This window comes from Halyomorpha halys, unplaced genomic scaffold, assembly GCF_000696795.3.
Source record: "Halyomorpha halys isolate HHAL.00 unplaced genomic scaffold, Hhal_1.1 Scaffold2403.1, whole genome shotgun sequence".
Classification (NCBI taxonomy): Eukaryota; Metazoa; Arthropoda; class Insecta; order Hemiptera; family Pentatomidae; genus Halyomorpha; species Halyomorpha halys.
The window spans coordinates 100,086-113,689 of record NW_027111659.1 but is presented as its reverse complement, the minus strand read 5'-3'; the positions used below and the strand labels follow the sequence as shown (position 1 = coordinate 113,689).

Sequence of the window (13,604 nt, the reverse complement as noted above, 5' to 3'; positions counted from 1 at the left end):
CAAATAATTGCCTCGATGATATGAACAAAAATCTCATACTTTCTCGATTATGATTTAATTATTTTTCTTTTGACATTAATTATTATTAAAAAAAAACTTTTTATTGAGGAAATAAAAAAAATTTTAAAATCTTACATTTATTCAGATAAAAACTGTTTTTTTTTACACAGATAAACTGTTACTCAAATTTATATTAAAAATATCTTTTATTCAATTTTAACAAATAAAAACGTAAAACTACAATAATATACAACATATATTCAACAACCAGTTTCAATCTCCGTTCTTTGTTCTTTATATTCGTTAATTATCCCAAAATAAAATAAAATCCCCTAAACTATGTAAATAATTATTTATCGCCTTTCATATTTATATTTATTACTATTTATATTTATTACTCGTATAATAATCTGTTTATCTCCTTGTTTTTTTGTGTACTTCTTGTTAAGTTTTGTTATTAAATTCTAATTCAATATTATGTATAATTTTAGTTAACTATGTACGAAAATATCATATTTTTATAATTTTATTAGATTTTGTTTTAAATTACATTAGATATATTTACAAAAGAAAATAAATATCTAGTGGGCTAGTAGAGAGAATGTATTTTGAGAGTAAACTATAACCAATAAAGTAGTGTTTCACTTCAATTCCTTCTGTGTTATTCCTCATCCCTTTTTCTCTCTTCTTTTTTTTTTGGGGGGGGGGGTTATTTTGCTTTCGAGAACACTTAAGTTGTTCCGAAACCCGGGCCCGAAGAGGACATCTTCCAGATGTTTCAGGAGAAAAGAAGACAGAGGCGATCCAGCTGGCAGTATCGGGGACCTCCTGTCCCGGTTCAATCGAATTAGAGATAAGCTGACAGCTAATTGGCACAGACCAGGTACAGGCGCGTATGATGTTCCTTTCAATGATCCTGAAGGTTCAATTATAACGTAAGAGAGGGAAGCACGGCGGTCTGCCTATAATAGAGGTAGAGTGAGGTGCTTGGTTGCCTCTGGCAGTTCCAACACCATCTTGTGCAGGGAATCCCTAGAGAAACTAAGTGGCGGAGAGAGGAAGCGCCACATGCAGAAATACCAACCTAAAGTACTCTTCCTGGGTGGCTCGTGTGAGGTATAGGGGCAGGTGGAGATAAGATTGACACGTTAGGGATATAGCAGGGATAACTTAAAGAGGCATATTGTCGAAAGCATGCCTAGGGAATACTAAATAATCGTCGGGTGTTATCTGCTGGGGAGGGAAAATGGCTGGGTTAGGAACAAAGGGGAAAAATGGAGGATTAAAATAAGGAAGAAAATGTATAAATGTCGTCGAAATCAGAAGGACAAGAGATCGCGAGTTAAGGCATGCTATTTAACATAAAATAACAGTCGAAGAAAAACGAAAAACAAGCTAAGTAACGAAAGGACTTTTATACTAAAAACAAAGCACGTGTTCTAAAACTGAAAAAAACTTTGCGGAAAGTAGCAGGGGCATTGACTTTGCGCAGTCGTAGTAGGTTGCGGATGTTTTCAACTTCATTGTTTTTGCAAAGTTGGTTCTATAGAGATTTTGTCACCATTGCAAAGTACCCTGAACACTACGAAAAACTATTCTTTTTCAACTTGTAAAACGAAGTTATATCCTGCAATAAAATGTTTTATACAGCTTTCTTCTTCTTCCATTCTTATTGAACTTGTTTATTATCCAATTCTTTGTACGCTTTTTATACCTTCCATAAAAACGTAAAACTGTTTTAAAGAGTTGGAAGTAGGAAATAGTTGGTGATTCCTCAAAAGGTAATACACCTTTCTTTTAGCAGCCTTCTTACAAATAAACTTGCGATAACATTTTATCTTGGACCCTCTTGTAGCCCTTTTCTTCAGCGCCGAATGAATCACCCTTCCAAAAAAAGAAGGGCGGACTTATTCTCACTGTCTTTTAGGATTCTAAGTCCACTTTAGTTGTGTTACTTTTATAGAGTTTTTTTGTATTCTCTTTAATCATGACCCTTCAACTCTTTAAAGTTGTTGATTAAAACTCAAATTTTTATTGTCAATTCCGGAATTATTTTTGCTCTGGCCATTTATATAACCACGTGCAATAAATTAGAAAAATTTAAATAATTTTATATGTATAAAAACTGATAGGTTTCATTCATGTAATATCTTTGCACATTCACAACATTATCAATTGATATCTTATAACGAATTTCCTTAGTCCAAAAATTGCTTAAATGTTTAGAATTTTAGGACTGATATTAGCTATGTTTAGAGCCCAGAGTCGAAGGCCTAGCTGATATTAAGGACAGGGAGGATTAGTTTGTTAATGGTCAACAATTAATTTTACGGTATAAAAAGAGAGATTTTGCGGATAGGTCTCGTACTTAGGAAATAAAGTGTTATTATCTGTTGGGGACGTGCAGTAGCAGTGGTGTCCGGACGTATTCTCGCCGCTTCTCTCATCCAGGCCGAGCCTCTGAGTCCATAGGCGAAAATGGTAAAGACCATGGATTTTCACGTGGCAATAATAAAAAAAGTTTGTCTCGTCCAGATGTGGCCAGCAAGTCCCTGAAGCTGTCCTGGTGGTATGGGCAGCCATATCCTGGTTCACATGCCGCTGTACAGTTTTCTCGACTTTCCGAAGTACGCGGCTAAGGAAGGCATAAATAATGAGATCCCTGACTCAGACTTTATATAAAAAAAATCAGGATAAAATCGAATATGTAAATCCGACAGTACCCTTGAATAATACTCCACTCTTGAACTACATTTGAACAAAAACGACTGACCTGGAATCATAATACAAGACTGAAAAGACAGGAAACTGCTCGTCGATTCCAATTAATACTACACTTACTAGAAAAGCTGTCTAAACTTCCAATTAATTACAACAGACTCATCTATATGACTATAATAAGGCCTATTTGGACTTAGGGATTTGAGTTTTGGGACTCCACTAAAACCATCGAATTCCTCTCGTACCCAATCCTCAATCCTCCTACTTGGTCATAAATAAAATCATTCACAGTGACTTCAATGTTCCTAATCACACCATTTTAATAGAACTCACATCACGTTTAATATATGTATTTTTTTATTTAATACAGTATTAAATTTCAATGAAATTAATAAAAGAAAAAAAGAAAATCGTTAGAGCCGTTTTCGAAATAATCATAAAATTCATGAAAACTGGCACTTCCGTTTCGTCGATTTTTTCAATGTTGCTATTACAACACAGTCTTAAATACATAATTTCAGTTTTGTAAAACTTTTCGTTTTTGAGCTTTGCTGTTCACACACAAACAGACCATTTTTTGAGACTTGGGTTATGTAAGCTCAGAGGACCTTAAAATTCAACCTTTCTGTTGAAGACTGGGATTCGGAAATTTTCACAATCGAAATACTTCACCTTACTAGATTTTCAATAGATTCGTAAGTAGATGGTGAAAAAACAAGACAGTGTTTGCTTTAGTGGATAGTATGTAAAGTATTTACTGTCAGATATTTGTTTAGCTTTTGAAACTACCCACTGACAGTATTAGCGAAAACGGCAACATGGTACTGGATGTGGGCGAGGATTGGCTCAGTTTTAGAGGAAAAGGAGTGGGGTAATTAATGAACTGATTAACGTAATACATTGTTCATGGATAAATGGAACAAGTTCTATTGATCAATGACAGTTCTCAAATGGTAACAATCTTAGTCCAAACTCGTCACCAGAGCCTTAGCAAGACCCTTCTGCACCCTTGGTGAGTGTGAAAAATCTGTTCCTTCCAATACGAGGGGTCTGAACATTTTTTTAGAATTTCGATTAAATTGTTTATTATTTTAATATAAAAACATTGTTACAATTCTTCCATCAACGTGGAATTTTTATTGCTTGACAAATTGCACCAATCTATAAAAATGGGAATTTTCATGGTTAATTTTGCCCACGCTTTGTACCTGCTCAAATCTTTACACCGCCCACCTGCAACGGCCCCTGCCCATCATTCCCAAAACTTAATTCTTCCAATTAATATGTTCCACTATTTTAATATCTAGCATCATTATTTATTTTATTTTTTGTTTTAATGTTATTTAGTTTTGTATTCTTTAAATTTGTATTCTTTTTCAATATTTATTTTATAAAATTGTTGTTTACAAAAAAAAATAAATAAATAAATAAAAAAAAATGTGTTCAAGGTGTAATACTTTCCTTGGATACACTATAAACGTGGGTTAATAATTATTCGGAATATTGACATGGTCAGTTATGTAAAGTGAGCTAGGCTTGAATAATAGAACAGTTTTTATAAAATTATGCTAATAACATAAGTTATTGCACAATAGAACCATTAACATTAATAAAAGCTATTAAACCCATAACAACTAAAAGAAAACCAATCAGCATAGTCGGTTTATTTAAATTTATATAGTTAACTAAAATTAATAATTTGTTAAAAAATAAAACGTAGCCAACATACAGTAGGCTTTGTTGTCCGAAATGATACAATAATTTTTATGTAGGATAAATACTCAAAATTGTCGGATTATTAAATTTTCATTTGAGAAATATCAGATTCGATAATTTTTAATAATATGTTGCATTCATTTGTTTGTAAAAACATTACCTAAACCTCCCATATTTCGTTACGTATTTCGTCACATACATCAAATAAATCAAAATTTCACCTTAAAAACAATTTTTTTTATTCTTTCGTGATTTGATTCAGAGGAAAAATATCCCTTAAACTTAGATGAATCTTTTTATTTTTCAATTTAAACCTTTCCATGTTATAGAAAATAAATGTTTTCTTATATTTAAAATTAACAAAAAAATTAATTATTATGTAATATGTTACAATATGTATTGATTTTTAAAAATGAAGAAAAAAAATTGTATTATTATTATTGTGAATATTTTTTCGTTTTAAACACTTCTACCTTTACTAAATTATAGTTTAAAAATGCTTAAATATCGTAAATTAGAAATTTTCCCAGAATGAACACTTATGCCATCTAGCGGTATTTTAAAGAACTAGTGCATAGTTCCACATAATGTCCTATTACTCTACACAAATTTATACATATTGCCATGTAAATTATAAATGAATTTCTCTAGATAGTTAATGATTCTTTTAATTTAACATAAAACTACACAGGAAATAAATAAGAAATCAGTTACCTTCTAGAAAAAATTAATTTCTCAGTATCACGATTAAAATTGAATATTGAATTTTTTTATTGTTATACCGAACATAATAGTGTATTTTATCATTGAAATTATTGATTTATCTTTTAAAATTTGGTTGGAATATTATTGCTTTATTTTCCTTAATTGTCAAGCTAAATAGCATGAGGGCTTTTCATAAAAAAAAAGCCTTTTTTAAAACATAATTTTTTTTTATTTTTAAGTACTCTTTCATTTCTACTGATTTTGCGACTAGATACTTTAACTCATATTTAGTTTCTGAAGTTTATCGTTCCAAATCTGGCCTGCACATTGATTTTTAACTCAAATTCTTAAGAAGTATTTATATTATGAAACTGATTGATAAAAGCTTTTTGTCACTAATTTTTCCAGTGGAAAACGTTAGAACCATCCCTTTAAAAAAATTATCAATCTTACATTCTTATTTTATTTTTTCTAAGTTTTGATATTATTTCTGTTATAACCATATCTAGCTAATGGCATTTCTATTTATACATCATGATTTTTATAGTTTTTCCCCCTTTAGTCTTCTTTAATTTCCTTAAATATTACTAAAGACTTAAGAGATGCCCTTCAAGGGGGACTATGATCTTCCTTTGATGACAATGTATGAAAAAGAAATTTAGTTTTGTTTTTAAACTTGAATCTGATGAATAGGTAGGTTTCGCCTTGGTCCCTCTTGAACATTTAGCTAACTACACCACTGGTTGCCACCTTATCCATTGTAGATCTTGAATATTATCTATATCCATTTTAAATCTTCTTGCTGATGGCTTTTAGAATCCATATGGATAATTCCTGAAGAATTTTCGTCATCTCATACTCAGCAACCCCTGAAACAATAATTACTTGGTCAGCAAACTCATGATTATGTAGGGAAACATTATTTATTTTGGTTTTTAATTAAATCAAAAAACAAATCACATTTTTTCATCCATCTATATAAGAAAATATTGTTTATCTGTACTTTTAAAAATGATATTTTTATTTTTTCAGGAGGTTGAGTGAAAATCGTTTGCGTCAAATACCAGATCTTCTTTTTGGTAATATGGGACGGCTTATTAGACTGTAAGTGACGCTATGTAATTTAATTTTAATAACAATAATTTTTTATAAAAAATTAAATTATTTTTTATTTAATAATTTTATAATTTAACTGAGAATTTAAAAAAAAAAACTATAAATATTGAAGTAGAATCAGTTGCTCTAAAACATTTTGGCCTGTGTACTGACAGGAAGGGTTTGTTTTTCAATGAATTAGAAACTGCTTTGTTCGAGAATTTTATTGCCTGTATCAAAGGCATTTTAGGCAAACGAAATACGAGATAGCTTTCCAAATTTCTAATTTATCTATTCTAACCTAATATGTGGATAGGTCCATATTTATTTGGCACCTAAAAAAGCACTCATTGTCATGAATAAACCTAAACTGTTGTGGATCCATAGTGAGAATGAATTCACTGTTGTCAAAGAATTTTGAGGTCCAAGATGGACTAAAGCAAGGTGAAAGTCAATTCCTTGCTTTAAGTTTTGTTCTTTTAAACAATAAAATTTATTATTATTATTATTATGATTAAAGACATTTTGGAAAAGACTATCTAGTTTAAAATTTATTAATTCAGCTCTACATGACTTCTTTTAAACAACAAATAAAAAAACAATAGAACTTATTACAGGCTCTGCCATTCAGTGATTCTCATCGAACAATACCCCAATTCAATTGAATACACGGTGATTAATTTAAACAATAGGTCCTCTGAAAATCAATGAGCTATAGTCTAAAATTTTTTTTTTATTCTTGCTCATTATTGATGAATTCAGCCCTACTTGCGAATGAGAACTGAGTGTGAATAGAAAGGTTGGGTTGAGAGAACTGAAACTACTGCTTGTAATGTCTGCTGATCAATGAACCTAGTTTTACTTCCAGATAAAATCTAGCTTTCTTAATTCCTTAAGAAATTTTAAAGTCCTATTACCTTACGTTACTGCCAAGAATTTTGTACAAGTGATCTGTCAATTATTACTTGCTTAATGAACATAGTGAAATTGTCATAAATTATTACAAACAAAAAGTTAATCTGATGTCAAGTTGTTTTTGCATCAGTAATTTAAATTCTGCATTATTATACCCTTGAACTACAAATTCTGAATTTTACTTTAGAGAGGTATAGTGAGAAGCTCCTGTTGATTAATAGTGGTTATTCAAGCAGGTTTTTCCTCATTACTTTGCTAACATGAATTTATTAATATATTACTCAATAATTGATAATGTATGCATGTAAATTCACAATGATTAAATGTTGCAGTTCATATATAAAAAATGTATTATTTAACCAAAGTTGGACATTATCTATCCAAACTTTATTTATATAAAAGTTAACTCAATTTATTGCTTTTATTATTCATTTATGTATACTTTAAATTGAATGAAATAGAAATTATTACGATTAGGTTCCTAGTCTAATAATGATATCATTTGATTTCTAACTTTTACATTTATTTGTCCATATGATTGTAGTGATCTCAGTCGTAACCAACTTCAGTTTATAGGAAAAAAATCCTTACGAGGCATAACAGCTATCAAAACATTGTAAGTAATTTTCTTTAATAATAAATTAAATTGTTAGGAAATTACTCCTTCTGAGCTATAAATAATTTTATAATTATCAGCAATTAGTTTATATTTAATATACTCATTCTAAAAAATGATGCAGTAACTTCTGTTTACATTAGATAAATGAGTTATTTAATATGGCTTTGAAATAATTTTAATTTAAATATAATGTATTTAATTCATAAATAAAATATAGTGTGCTGCAATATTAAAACACCTATGATTCATTCTGTATATTTTTAATTAGTGTTGTTTTTTTTATTTGTTAATTTTTAGTAAATTCAATCTTAATATTTTTTTTTCTTATTTTACATACATTAATTATCTATAATTTTTTTTTTTTTCATGCAGGCAACTGGACAATAACATGCTAACCTGTATTGATACTGAAGCAATTAGAAATCTTAGAGACCTGGAAGTACTGTAAGTAATATTTATTTGTATCTTATAAATGGTTGAAGTACTTATGATTGCTTTGATGGTATTTAAATTAGCAGAAATTATTTTGAATATCTGAATATTTGAACAATGTAGTTTAAGAGATGAGGTCTATAATATCTGAATGAAACAGTAACAAAGAATCTATAAGGGCTACTCCATAAAACACAGTTATTTTTCTTTCATAAAACTACTCTTCCAGCACCTAATGTAAAAAAACCAGTTAAATTCCTTTAATATAATATTATAGTTCTACAGTTCTTCATGAGTTAGTAATGTGGCCTCTTACTTTTAAGAGAAGAACAGCTCCTTAGTGCTATTGAAAAATTAGGTATTGCAAAAATATTATAATGGTGCATCGGGTTCCCTAAGCTTTATCAGTATTAATATTAGTAAATTTATCCATGATCAAGAACTTTATTAATCCTATTTTTTTTTTCAGAACATTAAACAACAACAATTTAACATCTCTCCCAGCAAACCTCTTTGATGATCTCTATAGATTGAGAACTTTGAGACTGTCAGAAAATAAGTTTGCTTGTGATTGTCATATTACATGGTTGACAAAATGGTTAAAAAAATTCCCTCGTCTTGGACTCTATACTCGCTGTTATTCTCCGAATCATCTTAAAGGGCAAAGTGTAGTAGATTTAAATGAACAAGACTTGAGATGTTCAGGTTAATATAAAAAAACTTAATATTTTATTTATTACTGTTACTGCTGACTAAAATGTTATTTTAATTTTTTTTTTTTAACAATAATTAAAATAATGAAGTATTAAGTATTTAAATTAATGTTCTTTGATAAATTTTATCTTAATACTTCTATACAAATACTATATAAAATATATACTATTCAATTTTATCATATATAACATTTCAATATATCTCTTCTTTCTTTTCTTCCTCCATACTGTCATTTAGTGTACTAAAATATAAGCTATCTATCATGCCCATTGGTTTCTATGATTCACTTTTTTTATTTCTGTTTTGGTGCTCTCTTTAATTTCTATCAATAAATATTTTTTACACATAAACCTAGTATTTCCACATTGTTTGGCTTCTTAGCACCATTTAGCTTCCCGTTTATTGTCGATATGATATACAAGGCCCTGTCATTTGAATTATTCTTTTCTAGGGATTGTTTTATTGGTCTTATACCCATAGCTTCATTCCTCAGGGCTATCCCCCTTTCTCCTGAACTTTTTTTAGTATCCCATCTCCATGGCTTATTAATATGCCTGTTTAGAACCTTCAAACACTTGGGAACATGCAAAAATATTTTGTTTAATATTCTTTCTCTCTTTTTTTTTTTTTTTTTTACTACTTATCCATTATTTTTAGGTTATTATTGCAAATGTAGTAGAACTCAAAGTTATTTAATGTCATTCTATACTGTGAAAGAGACTTCATGCTGTCTTTTGGGAACAAAATCTATCGCCAAATTGTGCTTTACACATTCTTCCACTGACCTTAAAATTTTGTAGACAGACCAGGGTCAACCTGTCATTCATGACATCAATTTTTTTTAATTTTTGGTTCATTTCTATTTTATTTTTCCTGTATCAAATATATTTTTTTAAAAAATACTGTAAATTTCTGAAAATATAATGTTGTTCAATAACCCAATATTTTTTCCACGTTTGATTCATTTAGTTGATTTATCTGTCACTAGTTTTTATTTATTTATTTTTTTTTTTTTTATTCTATCTCTGTATTTTTGTGGTATTTTGGAAAAAAAAATTTCAGAACTCATAACAATTTTTTTTCAACTTCTAATGTCATTATTACTTATTATATAGCATTATCATTATTCTTAGTATAATAATTAATATTTTTACTATTGTAAATGTAATGATTTAGGTGTGGTAGAAAAGACAATAGGAGAATGCCAATCTGAACCAAGTTGTCCTCATCAGTGTAGATGTGCTGATGGTATTGTTGACTGTAGGGAAAAAGGACTAACTGTCATACCACAACACCTGCCCCAAGCAACAACTGAAGTGTGAGTTATTTACTTCCATTTCTTAAATTAGGTCAGATTTAGCATTTTTTTTCCCACCTCTTAAAGAAAAGTTTTGTTGTGCTAAAAGGAAAAAAAACGGAATATATTCTTTAACTCACTTTAACAGTCATTTGATGTCTACAAAAAAACATATCTTTAATACTCAGTAGGTACCTAACAATGCCTACAAAATTTAAGGGACTATTGTGATTTCTGGTTCTGATCCCTGAGGGAGTAGTATTGGTCAATATATGACATGTAATAATTTACAGATTGTAATGCCAAAAATAATAGAAGGAAAGACTTCTCAGGACACCCGCCACCTAAATACCAATTTAGTGACAGTCTTATCTCACCTTTGAAACATTTACTTAAAACAGGAAGAGGAAACTTAAGTTAAAAAATTAGTTAAATCCAACAACATAGAAAAATTAGAAAACAATGTTATAGGATAACTGGATAAACAGGATCACTGGCTTGCTAATTAAATTAATGAATTCTACCCTAGGATAAAAAGATTCAAAATTTATTAAGAATCATGTATAGTTGTCTACCATGCACCTTTATATTTATTACCTACATCATATAATCCAATCTTAACTTATAGCTTTGTGTGGTTCAGCTACAGTTTTTTAACTGAACTTTGCATTGCTTACGTATCAAAAACTTTTAATAAGTGCAGCATACTGCAGTTATATTGTATAGCTTTTATTCTTATCATAGAATAGAATTGAAAATCAAATTTATATTTCTCCAATATTGGTAACCATTACAAATTTTTTTAACGACATATCAGTGTTTCACAGTACAAACTAATGAAAAAATTAGTCAAATTTTTGCCCTTTTGATACTTTTTCTAAACATTTCTTTAAAGTTATTAAAAATTATTTACAAAAAGATTACGAAAAACCTGTAAATTAGTCTATATATATTCAATTTAGCTCTCGATGATGAACTATTTTGGCATGCTTTAGTTATAACTATAAGTCTTTTGTGTTTATCAGGTGTGTTTTGTCTGAAACACTTTGTTTTATTGACCATCTATTAATATCAAAAGATCTTGTATTACTATTTTATAAATATCTCTTCCTTATTGAAATTTATGTTGACAAGCTTAATTTGTTATTTACTTTTTATTTTTATTTTATTTTATTTATAGACGCTTAGAACAAAATGTTATCACTGAAGTTTCTTCCAAAGCATTTGTCCCATATAAAAGGCTGAGGAAAATGTAAGTAACTTAATTTTATACCTACTGACCTTACCTTTCTTTCAAACTTCATCTATTTAACAATTTTCAAAAATAGATTTAAAAATTGAGAGGTGTTAACACCATTCTTCACAAAGTACAACATTGTACCTTAAAAAATAATTCATACTTAAAATGTGGTTTAATGAATAACTATTTTAAAATTATTTACTCTTAATTTTGCAGAGACCTAAGTAAAAATGCTATATTTAAAATAGCAGTTGACGCATTTTCTGGACTGAAGTCATTAACTTCCCTGTAAGTATTTTAAATTGCTGATGGCATCTGGCAGTTTTTTTTCATTAATATTAATTCTGGTAATTTAATACAGCCTTAAACACATTTTATTTTATCTGAATCATTTGATACAACAAAGTAGTTTCATTTTATTCCTATACACGGTTATCAGATTCATTTTAATATTTTTAGTTAATGTTAATGTTAGTAGTATACCCTTTAATTTACTAGAACTTATGATCTTATTTGTTTTCCTTGTTCTTGATATAATTAGTAATAGATGACAAATATAATTATAATATTTTATATTATATGATTCACTTCTAGAGTGCTATATGGAAACAAAATCAAAGAGCTGCCTGGAGGGGTCTTTCATGGTTTAACTTCACTTCAACTATTGTAAGTTATATCGATGAGATTTTCTGATATGAAAATCCAGTTTCCTTTTTTCAACTATGAATGGATCACATAACATGTTTCTTTGATAATATGGTTCTTTTTTTATTCAGGTTACTCAATGCTAATGAAATATCCTGTATTCGGAAAGATACATTTAAGGATCTACATAGCTTAAATTTGCTGTAAATATTACACTGTTTAAAAAAAGTTATTTATTTTAGAATTTTAATTCATTAAAGATACATTTTTCTTTTTATTATCTTTTATCAGGTCACTATATGACAACAATATTCAGTCTCTTGCAAATGGAACATTTGATTCTATGAAAAGTATACAAACCATGTAAGTTAATTGCGATATTATTAAAATATGTTATTACAAATAGCTAATAGTTTAAATATAAAACTTTTACACCCTAAAAGTAAAATATCAAATTTTATAAATTTAATGCTTTATATAGAATGTTTATAAATGTAAAGAAATCACTGAATGATAATTTTTATTATTTTTAGGCATTTAGGTCGAAATCCTTTTATTTGTGATTGTAACTTACGTTGGCTTGCTGAATACTTACAGCGTAATCCAATTGAAACATCTCAAGCAAGATGCGAAACTCCTAAACGGATGCAAAAAAGAAGAATAGAAGCTTTAAGAGATGAAAAATTCAAATGTAATTTTCTATTCTACATTTACTTATTTGATAATATGAAAAAGGAAATTAAATAGTAAATAATTTAATGACATGATATATCCTGATTGCTTTGTCTGTATTGATTATTAAAAACTTTTTGACGTAATTTGATAGATTCCATAGATCATAGATAGAAATTTGAAGTTTCCATTCATTTCTATCTTAAAGACCACTGAATTCATAATTTTTAATTCCAATTCCATTAATTCAATAAAGACAAAAATTTTCTTAAAATAATGATAAATGAACATCCAGTTTGTTATTACAAAGTAAAACTGATTAATCCAACACAATTATAATTGCTTATGAAATCCAAATGCAATTTTTTTATATAAATTGAAACTTAGCTTTTATATACCCAAGGCTTAAACAATGTCAGGTAAGCTAAATAATTGTTTTGGTATTTATTAAAAAGTAAATTAAAAATTTTCAGCTGTTTAATCTTTAATTTTTGTTTTTTTAATATTCTTTTCTAATATTAATTTCTGATTTATGTTAAATTATACAAATTTATACTACTGGTATATTCATATTTATTTATAACAGGTATTGAAGAGTACCGAACTCGTCATGCTGGAGACTGTTTAGCTGATACTGAATGTCCTAGTGGTTGTTCATGTGAAGGCACTCTGGTTGACTGTTCAGGCCGAGGTTTAACTGAATTTCCTAAAGATTTTCCTATTTATACTACAGAATTGTAAGAATTATCTTAGTTCTCAATTAGCCTTATGTTTTGTGAAAAATGTTAGATTCTTTTTATTTATGGTTAAACTGATCCATTTTAACGGTTTAA

At 28.6% G+C, this 13,604-nt stretch overlaps 1 protein-coding gene across 1 annotated transcript in view; it reads left to right on the top strand.

Moving 5' to 3' along the window:
• The window catches only part of sli (slit guidance ligand), a gene marked incomplete at its 5' end in the record, with an annotated part of 108,929 nt that overhangs the window by 74,734 nt on the left and 20,591 nt on the right, over positions 1–13,604 (top strand). Inside the window, 12 exon segments of the mRNA XM_014437270.2 lie at positions 6,175–6,246; positions 7,697–7,768; positions 8,144–8,215; positions 8,673–8,908; positions 10,094–10,235; positions 11,395–11,466; positions 11,671–11,742; positions 12,049–12,120; positions 12,231–12,302; positions 12,391–12,462; positions 12,633–12,790; positions 13,358–13,508. Of these exon segments, the coding sequence (XP_014292756.1) occupies positions 6,175–6,246; positions 7,697–7,768; positions 8,144–8,215; positions 8,673–8,908; positions 10,094–10,235; positions 11,395–11,466; positions 11,671–11,742; positions 12,049–12,120; positions 12,231–12,302; positions 12,391–12,462; positions 12,633–12,790; positions 13,358–13,508 (1,263 nt within the window).